Source organism: Notechis scutatus, chromosome Z (genome assembly GCF_049901735.1).
Source record: "Notechis scutatus isolate UNSWTSFEM ecotype Mainland chromosome Z, rNotScu1.2, whole genome shotgun sequence".
Classification (NCBI taxonomy): Eukaryota; Metazoa; Chordata; class Lepidosauria; order Squamata; family Elapidae; genus Notechis; species Notechis scutatus.
The window spans coordinates 27180861-27206217 of NC_142025.1; the positions used below are offsets into that span (position 1 = coordinate 27180861).

Here is a 25357-nt window from a genome sequence, read left to right on the forward strand (position 1 = left end):
CTAGATGCGCTTCTAGTCTCCTTTTCAGATGCTAGTTCAGAGAAGGAGGATGAACTGTTCCTGGTACCTCCAGGAGAGACAGCGCAGTGAGCACAGGGGCTGTTGGATATACAGATCAGGAAGCAGCAAGTTCCACCTTGATTGAACAACTGCATCTGGAATAACCAGATGGGCAGCTGGCTGAGCTCAGGCACTGAGAATCATAGCTGTAGCAACATAGCCTTGAGGCTCCAGGGAATAAGTGGAGCCATCAATGGCCAGTGCAGAAATTATTCCCTCCCCACAATCCAAGGGTGTGCAGAGCTGAGGCGATAGGAACAATGCTGGTTAGCCAGGCTATTAATGAGATTCTTACATTCTTAAATTTTAAAGAAATTTTTAAATTTTTGCAATTTTTAAAAAGTTCTTAACCATATAATTAGTTTATCTTTTATTTAACAAATAAACTTAATTCACCAGGTGGGTTTTCAAATTTGTTGCTTGAAGATGTCTAATGTCTTTATGTAAACTGGTATTTTCTAAAAGTAATTAAAAAGTGAGTGAGTTTGTGTTCTTTAAAAGGCTTTGAAGCAGTTAAGAACATGATGGTTCCCTTTATCTCTTGGAAATCAAGCCTATAGGAAATTGCTATCTTGTAATCTACTTGTGAGGAGCAGTTGTCCAGAGCACAAGCAGGAATGAGCACCTGCTTATTCAGAGACATCTTAGTTCACCATTCATCACCAAGAAACTCACAGCATTCACAATTTTATACCTAGATGGTGCCACTGCTTCACTAGCATTTGAAATCATTTTTAAAAATATCTTATTTGATGGATAAAGTAATGGATGCCATATCAACTTCTCCATTCTATTCCTAAATATTTTGGTACAATCAATTAAATGATCTCCTACAACTATTATACATTTATTTTGCTTACTGAATATGTAAATCATGTATTGTTCTTGTTTGATGCATGTGTTACATTCACTATTGAGTTAAACAAGAAAGTATCTTTAAGCAGGGCTTAATTCACAAGCTTTAAGTGTATTACATTTGTCATCTTTTTGATGCAAAGGCTATTTGGACCTCTTTTCTTCTGTTCTATTTTATCAACTAAAAGGATTATATTAATTAGTAGTAATTGCTTTTATTTTGTTTATTTATCTCTTTAAGCCTAATTGATATAAATTAAATAATTAGAAAAATGAAGTTGAAGTAGTAAATCCTATCTGAATAGATAAAAATATTTTGGTATATTTCCCTTCTCTTGTTTTTTTTTCTTTATCTAAAATGATCATTGCTACTCAAAGACTTTATATTGATTTTATTGTAAAACAATGTCTGTAGACCCACAGGCAACATAGTCTTCCATGTGCAGTTTTATTAGTTTCCATCAAAATTTGACCTAGAGCATCTCTTCTTAAAAGTAAAAATGCATGTTAATAATTGTGTCTCTGATCTTGCTAACTCAGATGCCAATTGTAATAATGTCTCAGATCATGTGTGAACTGTCTGGATACATTGCATTTGTCTTCTAGACAAGATAACGAAATAATGATAATCTCCTAGTAATGTCACCTGGGCATGTCAGTAGCCTTGTGATAAAAGGTTCAAATTCTTTTTTTATCACGATAAAGCTTTCTCTCCTCTTTTTATTAATTGCAAACATACTGACTGAAAATGGTAATAGGAATCTATTCATAATATCCTGTTCAAAGGTTTGTGACAGCACCATAGACTTTGGTGACTACTGTGCTATCAATATTGTTTATCTCACATAGAAACAGAACTGGGAGGGGAGAAAATATCTATTTCAAGGATTTTAAATGATATATTTTCTGTGAACATGCTAAAGATCTCAAAGGTATCCTATGAAATTTAATTATCCTCCAGATAAAGAATGGACTTTTTCTGAATGTAGACTTTTATTTAGCCAAATAACAGCAGCCATATATAAGATTGCTTATGGATATTTGCAAAAGACAAATTACTTAGGAGAGGAACCCTAAATTTCTTAAGAGTGAGTAAGCATTGTCTGGTAGACAAGGCTTGTTGAAAATAAGATAAAGTATCCTGGAAAAGAGTAAACATATTTGTTTGTGTGTTTGAATTAGCTAGTGGTCTCCATTGTCTTATAGTAGCTGTGATTCTGCAGCCTTGAGGGAAGGTAGGGCAATTCCAAAATGTGTAGAATGCCATGGTACTTTTACCCCACTTTCTTTTATTTTTAGAATTTATATCTTCCCTGTCTGCTTGATTTTTTTCTTGAACAACTTCCCCCCAACCTGAAAACACTAGATAGATTTTAAATAATGGGTGTTGTGAAATCACATCTATAAAGTGCCAGGTCAATGAAGAACATATTAAGTTTCTGACTGCAAGAGAGAAGCACCTTGCTGGCAGGTGCCATTCTCAAGCCTTGTTCCCTAATGTGCATCTCTGCTTGCAGGCTTCCCCTCAAGGCTATCGTTGGCTTGGCCAGAACGCTGCTCTTTTGAACTTGGTCTTCTCTATGGTGAAGAGCAGCTAAAGTTGCTCCCCCTTGTGAAACGGAAGGTATTGTGTCCGTGGCCATACTTGATGCTAGTTGTGGGATTTGGCGGGGAGAACATGTGGGTAATGTAGTAGCTTAATCAGGAGCATTGGCTTCCCCCTTTAGTCTCAGTTCCCACCTCCCCCAATCCTCAGAGAAAGAGCGGCGTCCAAATAGCGCGCGCTCTATTAGTAGTACTCCCCGTCCTGATGTCACAGCAAGGACATCACAAGGAGGAGTCAGATTACACTACGACTGGGCAGTACAGCATGCAGCGGGAGTCGGCGCTAAACTAGAGCTGGATTGTATCGGGGAAAAGCCTGTCTTTCAAGCCCTGAGCCAAGGAGGCTCACGCCGCTCGCTCTCGTAGGCTTGGAAATTTCCACATCATGTAGGATGAGACAGACTCTCTCTGCTTCGCGCGGCGGCAGCAGCTTGGCGCGGGAGCTAATGCTGAGCAGCACCCTGCGGTGGAAGCTGGAGTGCCCAATTAATGAGAAACATAATGTATTTTGGTAAGTCACTTTCCACTCCGACTTCCTTCTTTCGCGACGGACGTCAGCGGTAACCTGGGAGAGGGTTTTGAGCTCTCACCTTCCTTTCTGTGGCTGCGCCTAGACTTCGCCCTCGAGAAGGACAGTGGAGTTATTTCGCTCTCCCTTGAGACCAAAGGAGACGTCGATTGTCTCGGGAAAGCTGTTTTTCTTTCTTTGCCGGTAGTACTGTAGCTTTGCTGGGTTGATCTGTCTGCAGAGGGAACGACGGCCAGTCCCCGTGCCACCCCCGCCCTTCCACCTTCAAAGAAAACCTGGGTGCCAACCGCTGTCGCAGGGGTGGCGAAGCGTGGGAAGTTAGAACCAAACTTAATGCCATAAGGCACAACCGGGCGTCGCTGCTCTGTTAAGGATTCGCTGCGCTCTCTGTAAACTCTTCCACCTTCCCACTTTACAGAGCTTTTACAGAGAAAAAAACGCTGCTTTCTTTGCAGAGCTCTGGATTTCTTTTGAGTATATTATTTTTCCCCTTCCTGCCATATTCCCAGTATTGGGGATAATATCCCCACCCGAAACACGAAGAGAAGATCTGGTATTCGTAATAAGTGTGCGTGTAAAAAAAAAAAAGCCTTCTGACGCTTGGGAGCAGTTCAGCGTTTAGGTGTGATGAAGCCTTTCGTCAGCTGAAGATGGTTGGTTGCATTTATTCCAGGAAGATGCTGGAGCTAGGAAGTTCCTTTAAAAAAAAAAAAAAAAAAAACTTTAAATATCTGCGTCTGACAGATAGACAAAATAAGTGGATTAGAGTGCTCCAACAAGGGGAACTCTCTTGGAGGCAAAGGATACAATATAATAAAATTACTGTTTACCACTCTGATATGTAGGAAAGGAAGCAATGTATTTAAAAGGTAAAAGGGGAATATTTTACATTCTCAGTAGCTTAGTGTTTTAACAAAAATTTAGTGCAGCTGATTGACATGCAGTGATACACAGCATTGAGAAAGGAACTCCTGAAGTTGTGGCTACAGATTTTTTTTAAATTAAATATTAAATCCAAAGTTGAACTTGAACTTCAGGAGGTAGCTCTTTGATGGTTTTCTGTTCCTCTAATATTAGTTCTCCTTGATTTGGACTAGGAAGTTGGTTATGAGAACAGCATGTTTCATATAGCACTTTTCTTTTACTTTAGCTAAAGTGTTACACTACTATCCTGAGAATATCTAGCACTGAGAATGATGTACTCATCTTAAGAAAACTTTTTAAAATTTCTGGGACACCTTTCCTACAAGTGAGGGATGTTCTGTTGTATGGTCCACAAAGGAGAATTGGGAAATTAGTAGGAAGCTATAATTCTTGCTCAGTTTTTTTGTGTGAGACCGTCAGCTCAATGTTTTCAGAGATTTGTAAGAAATTAAGTGTAACCCAAAGTATTTTGTCACCATGCAGTAAACAGAAGGGAGGTTATAGTGCTATGCTAAGCAAATTGACACTTGCTGATAAGCTGTGAGAATTTTCTGTAATCAACTCACATTGCTTGCTTTTCTTGAAGTGTCCTCTTTAAAATAGGTAGTATGAAATGTGCTGCCAGTTGAGCTTTTAGAATAGATTCTCAGTACTGAGGTATGCAATACTTTTGCATTTGATCTTGGCAAAGACCTGTGATCTATGTTATGTCTGATCACAGCTGCAGGATCAGTATATTACTAGGTATAAGTAATTTTATTTAAAGGAATAAGATATAAAGAAATGGATAACTGTGGCTAAGAAAATAGCATATTAAAGTTTCATTTTTAATGCAGGTATTTAATACTAAATAATCCATTTAGAATAGGTTTCAATAGGTGAAATGTTCAATAGGTGAGGAATGTTCTGTTGTATGGTCCACAAAGGAGAATTGGGAAATTAGTGGGAAGCTATAATTCTTGCTCAGTTTTTTTGTGTGAGACCGTCAGCTCAATGTTTTCAGAGATTTGTAAGAAATTAAGTGTAACCCAAAGTATTTTGTCACCATGCAGTAAACAGAAGGGAGGTTATAGTGCTATGCTAAGCAAATTGACACTTGCTGATAAGCTGTGAGAATTTTCTGTAATCAACTCACATTGCTTGCTTTTCTTGAAGTGTCCTCTTTAAAATAGGTAGTATGAAATGTGCTGCCAGTTGAGCTTTTAGAATAGATTCTCAGTACTGAGGTATGCAATACTTTTGCATTTGATCTTGGCAAAGACCTGTGATCTATGTTATGTCTGATCACAGCTGCAGGATCAGTATATTACTAGGTATAAGTCCTGTGTTCTCCAACAAATAAAATGAATCATTAGCAATGTTTGCATTTTTGAACCCTGCATACCCAGGGTTCCAAAGCTTAATATTTCTTCACCATGGCTTTACTGTTCAAAGTCTTTCTAAAGTCATAAACCGGTATTCATAAATCAGCTATTAATGCATTAATTTGAATATGCATTATAATCTTTTTCTCACTTTAAACATATTTATGTTTCCTAAATTGGCTCAACTAATTTGAGGGGAAATATGCATGATTAACAATTTTTTCATTAAAATTGGAAGATTCTATATCTCTTTTTCCAAGTACCAAACATGTACAGAGCACTGATTGACATCCCCATTTTTCTCTGCCTATTTTTGTAACCATGACAGTCACGTTTTCAAAAGACTAAAATTTGTCATTCACCTGTCTGTATTAGGAATCATGTAGAATGAAATAGACTTAGCTAGGGACAATTTTGACTAGAGAAAAGGATAAACATGGGACATTGCCATTTTATTTAAAGGAATAAGATATAAAGAAATGGATAACTGTGGCTAAGAAAATAGCATATTAAAGTTTCATTTTTAATGCAGGTATTTAATACTAAATAATCCATTTAGAATAGGTTTCAATCTTTTTGAAAACCTTGCTAATTTCTGCTAAAAGATAATTTTATGTAAAACGTTAATTTTATATATGTATATAAAATTTTAGACATTTTTAATATACCCTATATACATGAAGGTTTCCTTCACTTCTATAGGCCTTTTCTGTCTTTTGGGTGTTGTGAAATCACATCTATAAAGTGCCAGGTCAAGAAAGAATGTATTAAGTTTCTGACTGTAAGAGAGATAAGCTCCAACAAGCTATAGATTATGCCTAAACCTAAAGTAACTTTTTTGCTTAGCTTTTTGCTATATTCTGGCATTAAATTGCCATCTTTAAAGCAGCAGCTTTCTTATTTCTATGAACATCATGGGTAGATAAGAAGAATATCATTTTCTTTTTTCTTCCTTGGATATGTGAACTGACAACATTTAGATGCCACATTTAGTTCTGTATATAATTTTGTAATTTCAGCACCATTATTAATTCTGCTGAATTCATTGAGATTGGCAACTTGAGGGTTGGGAATGCTTGTTTCATGACACTGACAGGTTTTTTTAAAAAATAGAAAATGTTCAACTTTTTCTATACAATTATAGGTTAACAATTTTATTAAGACGTATTGGGAAATTAGGATTCTGTTTTACCCCTCCAATTGATTAATTTCCCCTTCTTTGTATAGGTAACAGACAAATCGTTGAGGTCTCAGGCAGAGAAGGATCTTTTCTATATCAATATTATTATCACCCTCTATGTTAATATAAGAGGGAAATAACATAAAATAGTAGCAAGCCATATCACAGCATAAATTATTATTAAAAATAATAAGAATACTAATAGTACTTTCAAAATTATTAATCTTTATTAATGAAGAGTATTTGTGGTGAACCTTCCCAAGACCAAAAGTCTGCTTTTTGGTGTTCTAGAGAGTCTCATTTCATCTTGTGCAGGCAAATCTACATAACAAAGAGATACAGTCAGGACTAATTGTTTATCTCCTTATAATAGATAATCTTGAATTTAAAAGATCTGACATAAAATGTAAAGTACAGCTTTCTATTGGAGTTCAGTATATATTATTAAACTATATGTAACCCAGGCCATTATCATTTTGTGGTGAATAGCTTTGTTGAGCTGAATGCAACAGTATTCCTTGTACTCAGAAACAGGAAGGGGAAAGGCATTTTGATAGGGTTTAGATTCCAGGAGAATGTTCTCCATGACTGCAGTCAAAATACATGCTTATGTTACAATTACATGATTGTGCATGCTGTTTTAGGAAACCCAGTAATCTACACAGTGAAATAGCAATATACATGGTCAGATCGATTGCTTTGCTTTGTAGAAATATTCTCTGGGGAAAAAAATTCTACAAAAAGGGAAGACCCCCCCCCCCTTTTTGATAACTCATTTTCTTTAGAAGTTTTTTATTTTTTTTATTTTTTTGCTATACTGTCATTTTGAGTAATTCTCTGTTACTCTCATTTTTAGCCCTATGCTTTATAGTGAGCTATGTTACAAGATTTTGCTTAATAAAACTGGATCTATTCGATTTTGAGAATTAATCTCAATTTATTCCCAAATGTATTCTCATTTTTTTTGTAAACAGTAGAGAGACAGAAATAAATTTTTCACATTCATTCACACAATTCTTTTCAGGGACCAATTCCCTCTCCCTTCTAGTGAACACAGTTCTGGATATGATCTTGCCGTCTTCATATTCTTTCTTTGAGTATAACTTTTTATTTTTGTCAGAGTTTTATGAAGGAAAAATTGATAATGGATGAGTCTAAAAGAAAACAAAGTGTCATTCTTTCCTGAACCTCAGAGATACTTAAAAAATGTAAACTGAAAATGTGAAATACATCACTTGCCATTTCATAGGAAGTACTTCTAGTTTGTTAACAAGCTGCAACATACATTGGGGAAAATTCTATTCAGTGAAGTATTTCTCTATGAATGAATCACAGAAAATTCTTGAGAGACCACATTAAAAATAAAATGTTTTTAGACACTATTTATACTTAGCTGTTCCCTGTGTGGTATTTTACAATCAATGTGTGCAATAAAACACTGTAGTTAATACATAATGGATGTTGATTGCAACAGAAGAATGTTTCTTAGAATCATCAAGTTATAAGAATCTTAAAATCCCAAAATATCTTTTAGCGTGACTGCATTTGTTGCAAAATGTAGTACACATTTCTGAATCTGGGAATGTACAAATGCATACATGAGTGAAGGCGTTACAAGGAATAACAATCCATATTGCATTATTAAAAATCCCTATCATAGCCTCTATTTAAAACAAATTGCCCATTTGCAGACATTTTAAGAACTATTATTATTAAAGAAATTTCCATGAATTCTGATATTGGGGGACTCTAATAAACCTTTCTGAAGCTGCATAATCTCTTAACATCTATCTCAGCAGTTTTATATTTCATGATAGGAAAGGCACCATCATGATTTTGTATGATTGAATTATATAGAAGTAAATATTTGAAATGGCAAAGTGTTACATTGATCGTATTGTATAAAATAATTTGTCCAAGTCACATTAAATTCTTACCCTATTTCCATTGCTGATTGGAATGCAAAACTATTTTATATTAGAATAATTAATAATATTAATATAATGCTTAGTGAGCATATGGTATTTCCTCAGAACTAAAATCTTTTCATCTGCATTATTTCAGAAAACCTTATAACAACAATCACTTTTAGAGCAATGAGAATGATTACTTGTTAATAGAATTGTACCTTAGAAACTGGATTCTTTAATATTATACCTGATCTGTTAAAGCTTGGCTCTTTGTATCAACTCTACTTAGACCAATGGAGATCAAATTAAAAATATATATATTCAAAACAGAAGTAAGAAAAATTCCCAGGGTTTTCTGGCAATTGAGAATATGGAGATATATAGGGATTCAGGTACAATGGCCATTAAGCTTGCTTAACACAGAATCGAGTTTATATGTTTTGTTTATAGTTCACAGTATCGTTCTGTTCTTTAAACAACACACTTCAAGCCTAGGCAGATATGTAAAAGGTTCCTTTATTATAATTATTATAACAATATCTGAAGGTAACATAAAGGAAATTATATACCTCTTTACAGTGGTGGGATTTTTATTACTGGTTCTGTGGGCATGGCTTGTTTGGTGAGCGTGGCTTGGTGGTCATGTGACTGAGTGGGCATGACCAACTCGGCAAGGTGGTGCGGCACCTTGCTGCAAGTGACGTTGAGTTGGCCACACTCACTCAGTCACATGACACCAAGCCACACCCACCAAGCAAGCCACACCCACAGAACCAGTAGTAAAATTTTTTGAATCCCACCCTGTCTCACTGCAGAGACAGGGTGATATCCTATGTACCTATGTTCCTCCCACTCTTCTGCCCTTGGACTGACAAAAAAAAAAGCCCAATTAAAGATTGTGACTGCCTGCTGAGTCTGCCTGCCAAATCGGTTTTGCTTTGGGGTGGTTTTTGGTTTGTTTGTTTTTTGCCAGAAGCCTCTTGGAGATAAATTTGCACCACCAAATCTTACTGTACCTCATTGTTGCGGTGCTGCCTGTTGCTGCTGTGGGGTGCTGCTGCGGCCGTCTGTCCATCAAAGTAAAGAACCGCACTGGTTCAGGGCGACTGTGAGAAGCAAGAGGGAAGCCAAGGTGCTCGCCTCATAGCAGTCAACTTCACTTTCTCTTGCTCCGGTTAGGCGCTCCCAGAAGGCACAAGGAGCGTGAAGGGAGGCATACACCACACAGATGCGTTTTAAAAGTCAGAGAACTTTGCTCAAGACTTCTCATGAATTCAGGGGTTACACCTCTCCCAATGATGAGTTGGCGATGATCTAATAAAACACCTTCCAGCTCTTAAAGATCGACTTTAAGAGCACCCCCAAGAAAGAAGCTGAGAACAAGAACAAAAGTGGTGGTGGGGGCGACAGGCGTGTGATGGGTCCCTCTGTGGTCCCCTCCCGGGTGACAGCCAGGGCTTTGGCAACTCCTCTTTTCCTCAGAGGTGCGGTGTCTGCCTCCTTCACACTCCTTGTGGAGGAACACACAGCCTGTCACCCCCACCACCATTACATTTGTCCTCGGTTCTTGGCTTCTTCCATGGGGAGCTCTGTTCTGTCCCAGCTTAAGTTTCCAAAAGCAAACACAGATAAACTCCAAAACTGAAATGTTCATGGCTTTATTCCACAAATAACCCTCTTTGTAGATAACAGATGGCTTCCAGCCAATTAGTCCAATAAATCAGGGTCTGTAATCAGCACATTAACTCCTTCAAACTTTTGCCTTTTGCAAAGGCAAAAGCTGTTTGAAACCAGGCTTATATATTCCCTAGAGGGAGGGGCCATTAATTAGCATTCTTACTCCCAAGTCGCCTTCCTGATTGCTGCCAGTGAACCACAGGGCCCTTGCCCCGGTCTGACAGTTTGAATGTGGCCAAGACAGGAATTGAGCGTGAAAAGCTTTCACTAAATCCGGAGCATGGATGGAAGTTGCATCTGTCCACATAAATGCCTCTGTTCTGTACCCTTTCCATTCAATCAGGTACTGAAATCACCCTTTCAGCCACCGAGAGTCTCGAATACTGGCGATTTCATATTCCAACGAATTGTCTCCATCACATGGTTCTGGCAGGGAAGGGTCAGGTTGACGGAGCAGACAGGCCGGCCATTCGAGAACCAGAAGGGAACAATGGAACACCAGATGGACCCGTAGCAAACAAGGCAACTTCAGATGGTAGGCGACTGGGTTGACCATCGCCTCTACAGGGAATGGGCCAAGGTACTGATGGTCAAGCTTCCTCACTGGCCAATCTAATGGAAGATGCCAAGTAGAGAACCACACCTGATCCCCCACAGCCAATGGCTGTGGTCCGCAACTTGCTTAGAATCTGCCTGAGCCTTCCGGCATCAAGACTTTACATAAGACTGCACATTGTGCCATAATCGGGGCCACCAGTAAGTCCAAGACACAAGGTGCAATGTCTTGAACAGGCCAAAATACCCTGCCACAGGATTGTTGTGGCACTGTGACAAGATAAGACCCCGAAGTGGCCTTGCTGGGACATAGAGTTTGTTGCGGTAGTGCAAGAGTTCCTCTTCAAATGACCACAGTGAGTTGGGTCCCACTTTTTGCCTCCTATGATCTGCCCAAGCATCGTGCCACTGCACCTCCCAAATCTGCATCCGTAAATCCACTGGCTCTTGCACAGCGAAAAACAATTTTATGGGTAGCATTGTCCAGAGCGGGAGTTGATCCTCTGGATGCAGGTACTCAGGCTTTTCCACTACAAATGGATGATGTGTATCGGCATGCCTCAAAGCTTGCTGCTCACTGAATCATCTGTAAAATCTTGGAGTTCCGAAGGCACAGACACCTCGGGTGAACTCATTACCATCCCTGCACAGATGTGACGGGTGTGGTCCATGCACAGCAGACTCAGGAACATGATCATATTCTGGGACCAATAGATTTGGGGGTCATGAGACCGAAGCCACAACAAACCTAAAACCACAGGGAGATGCAATCCAGAAGTGAGGTAAAACTGAATCACCTCCTCATGCGCACCAATAGTCACACACAAGGGCTGGGTGGTGGCCTTGATAGGCCCAGACACAAGCACCCAGCAATCAATGGTTTCAACCTGCACAGGAGGGTCTACAGAACACTGGGGAATTGCATACTTTTCTGCGAAGGCCACATCCATGAAGTTTGTAGTGGTGCCAGAATCCACCAGAGCATGCGCTGGAATCTGCTGGGAACTATTGGCCAGGAACACTTGGGTTGCCAGGATCAAATGCCGAGGGGGTCTGGAATCCACTTCTGAAGGACGTGATCCAAATCCTGTGTGTGCCCGATCCAAGGATTTCTGGGTTCAGGGAGCAGGTACAGGAACTGAACAAGTTTGCTGGGTCCGAGGAGCAGGCCTTGAGGCTGACACACCTTGTTGCTTCTTGGGGCATGAAGCAGCCCAATGTCCAGGCTCCCCGCAATAGAGACACAACCCCTCAACACGCCGTCTATTGCGCTCCATCACCAACAAGCAGGGTTTGGCAGCGCGTAAATCCATGGGCTCCTCCTGTGGGAACAAGGTTTCATACACAACAGGGGTCACAGAGGTGCTTGGGAAGCACGACAACGGTTCCACTTGTGCAAGCAGGTGTCAATCCTCAGGCAGAGGCGAATCAATTCAATGAGGGTCACAGGACAGTCCACTCACGCCAGCTCATCCTGCAACTCATCTGCCAGCCCGTCTTGGAACATGTCCATAAGTGCTGCCTCATTCCAAGTCGAATCCTGGCTAAGCAGTGGGAACTCGCTGACATACTCCTGCAAGGATTGCTGTCCCTGCTGCAGGTCTTTCACATGACGAGCAGCAGTCTGGGTCTTAATAGGGTCCTCATACATTACCCTCAGATGTTCACAAAACCCCATGAAGTCATTCAGCAGAGCACTATCTTGCACCAGCAAGGGTGTGGCCCAGCATGCTGCAGAGCCAGAGAGCAGGCTAATTACAAAACCCACCTTATCCCGGTCAGTGGGGAAGTCCTCGGCTCTCAAGCTAATGAATAGCTGGCACTGTCCCCCAAAACTGGAAACATATCTTGGTTACCTTCAAACTTATCTAGCAAAGCAACCAGGCATCTTCCTCGAGGAGGAGGAGGGGGAGGGGGATCACCAAGAGCCTGAAGTTGGCCTACCTGTGCAGCTAACATAGCCAGCTGCTGTTGCAGCAAAGCATTCTTGGCTCGCAGCTGCTCCATCTCTTAAGAAAAATAAATTACATCTAGGCAAAAGGCAAACTGTTCTGTCCCAGCCGAAGTTTCCGAAAGCAAACACAGATAAACTCCAAAACTGAAACATTCACGGCTTTATTCCACAAATAACCCACTTTGTAGATAACAAATAGCTTCCAGCCAATTAGTCAAATAAATCAGAGTCTGTAATCATCACACTAATTCCTTCGAACTTTTGCCTTTTGCAAAGGCAAAAGCCATTTGAAACCAGGCTTATATATTCCCTAGAGGGAGGGGCCATTAATTAGCATTCTTACTCCCAAGTCGCCTTCCTGATTGCTGCCAGTGAACCACAACACGCTCTTAAAGTCGACCTTTAAGTGGTCCCGGAACATCCACCCGCTTGTGCGGCACCCGCCCGCCTGGAACACACTTTCTTCCTTCTCCTGGCGGACTTGCCTCTTCCAGCCTGGCCCAGCCAGCAGCAGGTGACCACATGTCTCTGGGCTTCTTTCCCTCCTTGTTGCGAGATGCCTGCAGCTGCTGTATGCTTTTTTCAGTGTGGCTGCAATCCAGCATACCCTGTTCTATTTGCCGGGCCCGGCAAGTCTGAGCAGCTAGCAGATAGAACAGGGCTGCATTGGACTTTGGAGAAGTGGAGCGAAGCTGGAGATCAGTAGCCGCCTCTTTTGCAGCACAGAAATCCTTCCTGAATTGGCCAGCTGGTCTTCTGTTTTTCCGCCTGTTTGTTTTGTACGGCTGAGGAGAAGATTAGCTGGCCGATTCGGGGAGGATTTCTGTGCTGAAAAGGTGACTAGAGACCAAAAAAGAGTCGCTTCCAGCAGCCGCCCCTTTGGCCAGCTGATCTCCTCAGCCATACAAGACAAACAGATGGAGAAAGAGAAGACCAGGGCCAATTCAGGGAGGATTTCTGTGCTGAAAAGGTGACTGGAAACTGAAAAAGAGTTGCCTCCAGCAGCTGCCCCTTTGGCCAACTGATCTCCTCCTCCCTGGCCATACAAAACAAACAGGCAGAGCAAGAGAAGACCAACCGTCCAATTCAGGGGGGATTTCTGTGCTGTGAAAGAGATAGCTATGGATCTTTGTTCTGCTTCTCCAATGGTCCAGCATCGCCCTGTTCTATGCACCGGCTGTTTGGACTTGCTGGGCACAGCAAATAGAACAGGGCATGCTTTTTCGGTGCGGCTGCTGGATTGCGGCCACACCGGAAAAAGCATGCAGCAGCTGCAGGCATCTTGCAACAAAGGGGGTGAGGAGCCCCAGAATATCCGCTCACCCACCTGTTGCCTTGGCTGGGCTAGGCCAGACTGAAAGAGTCACGTCCGCCGGGAGAAGGAAGAAATTGTGCTCCAGGAGGGAGGGCAGGTGGCTGGATGTCCCAGGGCTGCTGCACATGAGCACTGCATGTGTAGTGGTGGCACACACAGTGCGCATGTGCAGCAGCCCTGGGACATCTGCCCAAGTTGCACCACAGCTGCCACAAGGTAGGGAAAGCTAGGAGAGCAATTGGGACAAATGAGCGACTGGGCGATTGGGTTGGGGGCATGGCCAACCAGGGGTTGCCTCTGGTTTGGTGACCCACGCCAAATCACTGCTATCGGTTCACTGGAACCGGTGCAAACCGGTTGAATATTACCTCTAACTCTTTACTTTCCATGCACCTAAAGGATAAAGAAAAATACTCTACATAGAAAATATTAGGAAAAGAAAATAATTTTGAATTTCTTTTCTTTCTTTCTTTCTTTCTTTCTTTCTTTCTTTCTTTCTTTCTTTCTTTCTTTCTTTCTTTCTTTCTTTCTTTCTTTCTTTCTTTCTTTCTCTCTCTCTCTCTCTCTCTCTCTCTCTCTCTCTCTCTCTCTCTCTCTCTCTCTCTCTCTCTCTCTCTCCTCCTTTCCCTCCCTCTCTTATAAAATGTTGAATTTTATAAGTACCAGGGTATTTTCCCACGTCATTGTAGTTGTTCTTTTAAAGTTGTAGCATGCGTTTCAGCAGAATCTCATCTGCCATCATCAGGCTTCTGTATAGTGTTCATTTGTGTATACAGAAGCCTGATGATGGCAGATGAGATTCTGCCAAAACGTCGCTACAACTTTAAAAGCACAACTACTATGACGTGAAAATACCCGAACAAAGCTGAATGCCATATATATATATATATATATATATATATATATATATATATATATATATATATATATATGTATATGTATATGTATATGTATATGTATATGTATATGTATATGTATATGTATATGTATATGTATATGTATATGTATATGTATATGTATATGTATATGTATATGTATATGTATATGTATATGTATATGTATATACACACACACACACACACACAAACATACATTACAAACGTACATACACATGGATATAGATATATAGATATAGATATTCATATATGTTATCAGAAACATCTTGAAGTCATGTATGCCTTATAAAATTCAACATGGCCTATTTTGCATTGTTTTTCAATTTCTCGAGGAAGCTAGTATAATTCTGAATGCTTTGACCTCTCCAAGATCTTTAAAGAGATAAATACGCCATTAAGGTCTCATGATTTATGAATATAACATTCATATTTGCAAATAATTTTGCATATGTGATAAACATTGATCTAGTCAATATAATGGATAGAAAAATGTTTTTATTTTGTGGGGCATGATTAATATAACTTAAGACTTTTGTTCAAATGTTTGGCAACTGATTCATACTTATGACCATTGCTGTGTCCCAAAGTCATGTGATCACCTTTTTCATTCTTTTGATAAGCAAAATCAATGTGGAAGCCAGATTCACTTAATAACTTATCAACTGCAGTGATTCACTGAATAACTCTGGCAAGAAAGTTGTAAAATGCGGCAAAACACATAACAAATGTCTCATTTAATAACAGAAATTGTAAGTCAAAGTTTATCTGTATTCCATTATTGTGACAAAATACATTGAGAGGAACACAAATTTGCTCATAATTTTAATCTTAAGGGGAAAAATATTTTATACTAGGTCATAAAAGTGAATGAGAAGTGAATTGGCCTTGTTCATAGGAAAAACTACTACAAGTAATTTAGAATAAAGTTCAGGGTTTCAACAAAATTTATCAGATGAATGGAAGCATTAAAAATAGAATGTGATGTGAAAAGCTAAACCAAAGAACTCAGAAAAAAGTAACTAAAACTGTATGTGAAAAGTTGCTCTGTTTAGTTGTGTCATTGGGTAATTATATAGAAAGTGGAGTATATGACCATCTAGATCACAGTGTCAGATATTTGCTAGACCAAAATATTTGGTCAATCTATTATATGTAATTAAGTTTATCTACAATATTGCTTAAGAAATATTAGTTTATCATATCACATGGTATCTTTACATAGTTTTATATGCCAGAAATTATTCATTTTTTGCCCAGTCTTAACTATCTTCTCAAGTATCTTAATGCTTTACAAAGTTTGCTATTTTTTGTACTGAAGCTTCCTCTTGCTCAACTTTTAATAGTAGACAAGAGCAAATTGGGAGCCAAGAATATGAATCTGAAAGCACAAAACACTTTCTATATAATAGTTAGAAAATTTGGTTTGTATCCCATGAATAACAAAGTTCCTGAAGTCCCAGGAGAATTCAGTTAAACCAAGATTACCCAAATTCTGCTGCTTATCTGAAAGCTTCTAAAGTGAAACTTTGAGTGTCCCTAACCTAACCCTTCCCTAATTCTACCGGATTTCTCTTGAACCTTGTTGGGTTATTGACAACTAGTAAATAACCAGCTGTACACCATGACATTGTGCATCATATATACTTCCTGATTTTCTGCCAGAAGAGAAGGCAAATCTTTGTATTAGGCAATAAGATTTACACCTATGAAAGACCATTCTGTCTCTATTTGTAATGATGACACTAAAATAATATTTTGTGGGTAGAGAAAAAGAAATATTCTCCAACAATAGAAGACTCTACAATATTTCCTATTGTTTCCACTTCAGTATAAACTACCACTCCCAATTTCTTCCTTAATGTTTGCATCATAACCTCTCCTTACATATAATGGTGTAAATTTGCACTGTGACTGTAATATTTTAACATTACATTTAATAATTATCATAATTAAATATTTAAATGTCGCCAAATAATATTTTGCAGTTTTACATGCTACATTTTCTGTTTCTTAAATATCTTTAAACATGTGTTAGTGTTGTGTGATGTGGCTTATGTATTCATGGAAGATAATGAAATGTATTTTTCACTAATTATGATTACTGCCTTCCAATATCACAATGTGAAGAATAATAGTCACATCAAGATCCTTTTATTGAGAAGTGTGTGTTTGTAAGTATAGACTAAAATATTTTCTTTAACAATCTTATATTTAAAAATTAAAGAATGAAAGAAATCAAATGAGCAAGTGAATGAATTAATAAACAATAAAGCAAACAGGTTTGGCTACATTAACAGAGTATATAACATTTTGAACCACATACACTTCTAAAGATTTCATAACAACTTCCTAGCTATATTAATGCACAGTTGCACCATATTTATTTTGGAAATAATTTTTAATCAAAACAAAAAAATTGAAGACTTTTGTTCTGAGTATAAAAATTAGCACCTATCAGATCAATTTAATTAAATTAAGAATTATAGCTTTGAGATGTTGCTAAACTGTAATTTCTAGTAGCCCTAGTAGCATGATGAAAAGCCAGAAATGCTAAGTTTGGGAAGTTCAAAACATATTTAACAGACCAGTAAGGCAGGTTTAAACTTTTTTATTTCAGTTTTTTATATTATGCATCATCCAGAATCTCTTGTTTTGGTAGTATCAACATCACTAAAAGAAAAAAAAGTAATGATTGCAGCTCTTAAAATTAAAACAGTTCCTAGCAATTCCTGAAGATGTCAGAACTGAATGTGTATCTACTTGGGCTTGGCACTGACCCACGATTAAAGTTTTACAAAATTGAAAAGTTAGAAGCTAACAAACAAATCATGACAATGAAAAAACAATTCAATGAAGAATCATGCTAGTTAGCCTTGGAGAATAGAGAAGACCTGGAACAAAAAAAGTGTTAGACTTATTTAGTTACTACTAGCTCAAACACCCATAAGATTTTGATTAAACAGCTTTAAAAAGATTCATCCAATTCAAACAACATAACTGAAAGATATTGAGTGCGGTGTGTGTTTGAAACTTCCAAAATCAGAATATTTGAATGGCAGATATCAGAAAAAAAAGTGCATTACTCATAAGCTCCTTATCAGAGACATCTGGCTGACTGCTGTTGCAAAGCAGTGATGATGAATTAGATTTTGATTCACTATTGGTCACCATGTAAGATTTGTTCTGATGCTGATCTCTTGTTCTGATGCTGTACGCAGCTATTATGTAAAAGTGATCCACAAATTGCCACAGGCATGATAATACCTATTTGTCACATGAAACACAAAGTAATAGACACATGGTCAGTGTTTCTGTAAACCTTATGGTAAGAAAGGAAACCCTTCAAAATTCACTTGTGAAACAATGTGCGTGTTATAAAGTGATGATATATAAGTGGTATAAGTATGACATGATATTTATAACTGTTATTAAAGCTTAATATGTTATTAAAGTTTAGCAATTCCCAAGTCCTCTTTATTGGGATAATTTCAGTGCAGATGAAAATATTTGAATTTTTCTGCCTTATTCCAAACAAGTTCATCTTAATAATCTAATAATTAGTTTATTTCTATTAATACTCTTTACCTAATTTGTGACAGATCTAAATTCCTGTGGAGTGCAAATGACTCCTGAGACTGAAATTATGCAATTGAACTGAAATTATTGGTCCCTAAACATTCCTTCCTCAAAGCTACATTCTAACAATTTAAAATAGTCTGTATAAAACTGAGACCATTTTGGTTGATGCATTTGTGAAAATAGACTCTGCTTACTGTGACTAGGAGCAGGAAAATCTGTATCTTTATTATCAAGCTCAGTTTTGAACTGTCTTATTTATAACCTCAAGTCTTTTGGTTTTTAACGATAATGCTGATGATAGCTATCTGTTAAAAATAAACATAGGGCTATTGTTGTTTTTCAGGGCACTTTAGCATAGTGTATTGAATCTGGTTCATACATTTGTGGACATGAAACTTAAGATCACATTTATTTATTTATTTTGAAATTGGGGGTACAAAATTCAGGTTTTTTTGTTTAGGTAATCAGACCATAGGTGTATAGGGGGTGTTCTTCATTTGTTGACCTTGTTTACTCTTGAGCGTAGTAACTCACGAGGACAGGAAGAGATAATGGTTGTGTTTTCCAATACTTTTATCCTTGCTTATAGTAAGGATCAATATTTTAAAAAGAGTTTTGACAAGACCTTTGGTTGTAAATGCAGGAGGAAAACTGGCAAGCAACTTATCTTGGCAGAGCATTTAAGATCAGTGCTTTGTCACCGTTTTCTTTTGCTAAGCCAAGTCATTTTTCAGAACTATCTAAGGCTCTGTCGTCTTTACAAGCCATTGTCATTTAGCAAATGACAGTCTGTGTTTGCACATGGAAACCAATTAAGTCTTTTTCTGTTAACAGCATATATTTATCTAAAGCATTTAGTATGTCAGTGATTTGACTATTATACAAAAAGCATAAAGTGATCTATTATTATTGATATACGCTGCTGCATTCAAAAGCAGAGACATTTTCAAGGGCATGGTTACATATACTTACCTGATGTCCAGAATCTTTAGAGCAACCAAAGTTTTTCAAATACAATTCTCATGATTCTGTGTACACATCTAATCTAGAAAATTGTGTGAAGGATAAAATTCAGTATATCATTATGCAAAAGACAATTCCAATAAAATCTTGTTTTATTTTTTAACGTAGTGAAAAAGGAGCTCAAGATAAAGCTAATGTTGATGTGAGACCTGGAAAAGCAAGGACCAGGCAGAAAAGGCCTAAGCGCCCCCCAAACCTCCTCTGCCTCTATTTTTGGGAGCTATTTCAGAAGGGGTAGGTGACAGGGATAACTTGAAACAGTTCTTTTCTCTGCCTAATTCTACTCCAAAGAAAATTCATATGATGTGTAAGTAAATTAGTGAAAATTTATTTCAATCTATGATCACTCTGCAAGTGTATTATCTCAGGTGGTTGTTCCAAAGGGCAGATGTTGTAACTGAGAAGACTTGCTATAAGACATTGTTTAACTGGTGGGATTTGATGCAAACTGGATCTGTCTGATTGCTAGGCATATTGCAATTTGTTTTATTTTTACTACTTTTGGAAATATGTATGCTCATATATTTAAGCACTGTTACCATTTCAGTATCTTTTTTTGCAAATGTACATAGCAGGATATGTAGAACAAAATGTTGATTTTTCTACACATGCTAGTAACAGACCCAACAGCTGTGTGCACATCTCAAACATGCCTTCAAAGCATAATTTAGTTGTCAAAAGACTATAGTACAGAAATTGTGATGCTTATTATCTGATATATATTTTAAGCCAAGAAGTAATTCTGCAGATGTCCATGTACTCCTCAAAATAGAAATCCAAATTTGTACATTTTAAATGATTCTATATGCAGTCAAATATATATGCAACTGGGTCAGAATGTCAAGAAAAATAGTAAAGTATGTTTGGTCATTATAATGTGGAATGGTAACCATGGCAGTTTTATTCCAAAAAGTGGACATATGCAGCTTATTTTATCTTTAGTACATGGCAAGAATCACAAAATAATACAAGTTGCATAAACATTAATAATATTTGATTTTAGATTGTTTGTGAGAATAAATTTGGTTATTGCTTTTAGTCTACTTCCTATGTATTGGCATTTAAATTAACATAAATAGCTATTGTTTTATTGCATTTTTAATGCTTACAAGCTCATGTGTAAGTTCAAATATGGTTGACATATTTATATCACAAAATTTTAGAAAATATTGAACTCCAAACTGTGTTGTACCTTTAATAATTTTTCAACAGTTTTTTTCCCCAATGATGTTTGAAAATGTATGAGCACTAACAATAGAGAAACACAGATACTTCCAATGACAAGATTTGAAAAGTGATCTCAAACAATTTTCTGAGGCCTAGCTATAAAAAGATCTTTGAATACTGCTATGAATCCTGCTTTATATCCTTAGATATCTAAAATGGACCTGTGCTAGAATTCTTCCATAAGAGGCATAAAAGATTCCACCAGTTTCCACAAGTTAGGAGGAAACCCAATGATGGCAACGCCCAACTAGGAAGGTGAAGACCTCGCTCCTGAAGCATTACCTCCCTATAAAGCCATCACCCGCACCAGAAACCACTTTTAAAGATGCTGTTACATCAGTAACCGTGAGTAAACCTGAGCCCAAAAAACAAGCCCAAAAATGCTAGATTCTGAAGCCGGTGGAGCCCAAATATTCCTGCTAACAGATCCGGAGTCCTCCTCTCCTTCCCCAGAGAAACAAAGCCCTCTCCTTCACTCGGAGCCTGCCTACAGAGAGCAAATAACCTACCTTCATTTGAATCCCTCACACAGCTGATAGAAGTTGTCTTCCACGCCAGACAATGCATTTCTTTTAATATCCCCCACGCAGTTTTCACATCTGTTAGCTGGCAGAAAAAAGAAATAAACAAGGAGGGAGGAAAAAGCCCTGAGGCTCGTATCCGAAGAGGGCCCCTCCATCCGAACTAAGAAGAGACTTGGCGTGGCTAGATCAAAGCTGTGGCTGAAGTAAAAGGAAAGGAGCGATCTTGCAACAGCGTGCTTATTCCTGGTGGAAAATCACTCCAATTTCTGCAGTGGAATTTTCCTTGGAAAGTGGAACTCTAAGGAGGAAAATAGCTGCGATTAACGATCCGGAGTTACTACCAGATTTAGTTGGAAGTAAAGGACAGATTGGATAAATTAACCCAAGCCACGTGACTGTATTTTTTTTTCTACTACTCAACTTGAAGAGCTTTAAGAAAGTTTTACACTATTTCAAAAACCCTTTGAGCATCGTGGTTACAACTACAGAGTAATAGCAATCTACTATTACAAAGAGCAACAAATTCCTCTCAGTCAACAACAGCATTAACCCTTTCCTTGCAGACTCTTAATACTACCTCATTACTTTAATCAAACACTGATTAACTCATTACCTCAAAACTTACAACTTTTCTACCTCATCATCTATATCAACGGTTAGATAATCAATTTCTATAAAATATTTTATTAATGGTTCAATTGATTTATTGTCCTAATTGATTAGTGTGACTAGAGTGTTTAGTGCAAATAGTGTGATTACTGACTAGTTGAAAAGATCAAGATTCATGTAATTTAATTGAATAGTAAAATCAATGATTTAGTGAATTTAAATGAACAGTGTGATTAATGATTAGTGTAATTAATTGATTAGTGTTTAGAGTAATTAATTGATTAGGCTGATCGATTAATTAATTGATTAATTAATTGAAAATAAATTAATTGATTAGTGATTAGAGTAATTAATTGATTAGGCTGATTGTTGCTCAGGAATATTATCTGACTAGAGAGATTACTGCAATTGATTGTTTGATGTGATAATGGCTATATAGATTACCCAAAATTGTTCCTTTAATTAATTCAATCAACGTACTATCTTAACAAACCTACCATGCCAAAAAGAAAATCCAATGTCAAACCACAACCTAAAGAGAAGATAATCCCCACCAATGAACCACAAGACTCCTGCACATGCCTTAAATGCTACAAAAATCTAAAGGATAATGAAAACTCCATCAAATGTTCTCTGTGTAAAAAATACGCTCATCATGACTGCTTGGGATTACCTGAGCAAATGATTCAATACCTAGAATCATCCAATGAGTTTCCATATCTCTGCAAATCATGCAGACCCAAACTGGATCTGTCTGAAAGAGTTGATACCATCGAAACCATTGAAACATCCCTTAACACCATAGTAGCATCCCTGGACGCCGTAAAAGAAAGAATATCCAACCTTGAAAAAAAAAGACACAATGCAAAAACCTGAACATCCAATAGCTACAAACCACATCTCTACCCAACAACCACAACCCAATCCAAAACCCAATCCACAAATAAACACAACCTAGACAAATATTGATATCCCAATCCTCATCAGAGAAGCCGTTGAGCGTGAACGGAAACGTCCAAACGCCATCTTATTTGGTCTAGAGGACATCAATGACAATGATGACATCACAACTGTCCGAAACATCATCAGTGATTATCAAGCATCAACCATCTCCGCTGATGAAATACTTGACATTTCCTGCATTGGCCGAGAGCTCAAAATCAGAGACGGCTCTGTGGCCCCACGCTTATGCAGAGTCATCTGCAAAAATGAATCAAGCAAACGTAAATTCATTTAAACTATAAATTCACTCGCCAAAACCAACACCAACCATAAGAACCTCCGTTGTCGCCCTGACCTAACCATACAGCAACGTGCCCGCTCCCGTGTACTCCGCACTGAACTCAAAAAATGTCTAGACAATGGAGAGAAGGACCTGTACATTGACTACCATGCTGACTGTATCAAAAGTAAGCCACACAACCCGCAACTCAGCTTTAACCCTCAACCACAACCCTACCTCAACCGATCCACCATCACCCAAGACTAGGCATGCACGCCCCTAACTACCTCAATTCCAACTACTACTGGCCTTAAATGCAAACTACTCAATGCAAGAAGCCTCGTGAATAAAATACCTGAATTTTTCCTCCTACTAAATATGGCTAAATTCGACATTATATTTGTCTGTGAAACATGGCTCAATGCATCTCTCCCTGACTCCATTACCACAGTAAGGGACTATCATGTTTACCGATCAGATCGTGAAATTCGTGAGAGGAGGTGGTGTTGCTATCTTCTATAAAAAGTCCTTACATCTAAAAAATATCCAAGTTACCCAGGAGCTTGCTCTTCCTGAGACCATCATCTGTGAACTATCCTTAAATATCACAATTCGATTCTTACTATGTTACAGAGCACCTGATTATGACATTGAACATGTAAACAAGCTAAATACATTACTAACATGGGCTGCATCCTGCCCATACCCTTTTATCTTTCTTGGTGATTTCAATCTACCTCATATTGACTGGACCCTAAATGAATGTACAACTGAAATCATACACACAACCTTCTACAATGCTATTACAAATCTGGGACTGGAACAACTAGTAACCAACAACACTAGACTAAACAACTGCCTCGATCTCATCTTCTGCAATAGTTTGAATTTAATTTACGGAATACAAACTAAAGAACCCTTTTCCAGCAGTGACCACAATATGATTGACTTTTGTCTCAACATACGCCCACACAAAAATCACCACAATGATGTAATCCCCAATTGTAACTTCAGAAAAGGCAACTATGATCTTATAGACAACGATCTCTCATCCCTTGATTGGCAATCTCTATTCACTGGATGCAATATTGTTGAAGACCATTACAACATATTTTTACTTGAAGTCAAAAGAGTCATCAAACTATATGTACCAACAACAACTCCCAAAACAAAACAAAAAGCAGATTACTCATAACAATAAGGAAACTTCAATCCAAAAAGAGATCACTCTGGCGGAAAAACAAATCTGGTCACGTTGCCAATTTCAAAAGCTGATACAAAAATTTATGCCACCAGATAAAGACCGAATGCACCAATTATCACATTAAACAAGAGGAAAACCTTCTAAGCACCAATTCCACCCTGCTTTTTACAATTTTGTAAACAACAAACTAAAAGACTCAAGGTCCATCCCACCCTTGATAGGACCTGATGGTAAAGACTGCAACGACGACACCATTAAAGCCAACCTCTTTAACACATTCTTCGGCTCAGTATTTGTAAACAGCAACGGATTATGCCCAGTATTTCCTAGCCATACCACAGATAACAACAATGATCTAATACATATCGATTTCACAGAAGACAATGTTGAAAAAGCACTACGCAATCTAAAACCATCTCTATCTATTGGACCGGATGGAATATGTGCCTACTTCTTAAAAAAGCTATCCACTGCCATAGCCAAACCTCTAAGCATAATCTTTGAAAAATCTTTCAGGACCAGCTCCTTGCTTAACCTATGGTCACAAGCCACAGTCATCCCCATCTTCAAAAAGGGAGACCCAAGCCTAGTTGAAAATTACAGACCAATCTCCTTATGCTGCGTCACCTGTAAAGTCATGGAATCAATTATTAACCAATCCATCATCCTCCACTTAGAGACAAACAACCTACTCTCCAATAAACAATTTGGTTTCAGAAAAAAACTATCCTGTAATCTGCAACTCTTACACTGCAAAAACATATGGACGACACAACTCGACCAGGGCAAAGCAATAGACGCAATCTACATAGACTTCTGTAAAGCCTTTGATTCAGTGGTACATGACAAACTACTCCTAAAAATAAAATCCTATGGTATCTCTGGACAACTGAATAACTGGATAGAAGCATTCCTGGCAAACAGACAACAAACGGTCAAAATTGGGAGCGTCCTATCAAATTCTGTACCTGTCAATAGTTGTGTCCCCCAAGGCAGTGTTCTAGGACCAACTCTCTTCATACTCTACATAAATGACCTCTGTGATCATATTAAGAGAAATTGCGTTCTTTTCGCTGATGATGTAAAGCTGTTCAATACCACAGACAATACCGCTACCCTACAAAAAGATCTTGACTATGTAGCAG

General features: G+C 38.1%; 1 protein-coding gene across 4 annotated transcripts in view; it reads left to right on the forward strand.

Annotated features, from left to right (window-relative positions):
* Positions 1-2666: 2666 nt before the first annotated feature.
* ZNF385D (zinc finger protein 385D) overlaps positions 2667-25357 on the forward strand; it is a 212894-nt gene continuing 190203 nt past the window's right edge. For all 4 annotated transcript variants that reach the window (XM_087947593.1, XM_087947596.1, XM_087947594.1 and 1 more), the window contains exon 1: positions 2667-3031. In XM_087947593.1, the coding sequence (XP_087803719.1) occupies positions 3010-3031 (22 nt within the window). In that variant the 5' untranslated portion in view covers positions 2667-3009. The remainder of the gene's footprint in view (positions 3032-25357) is intronic.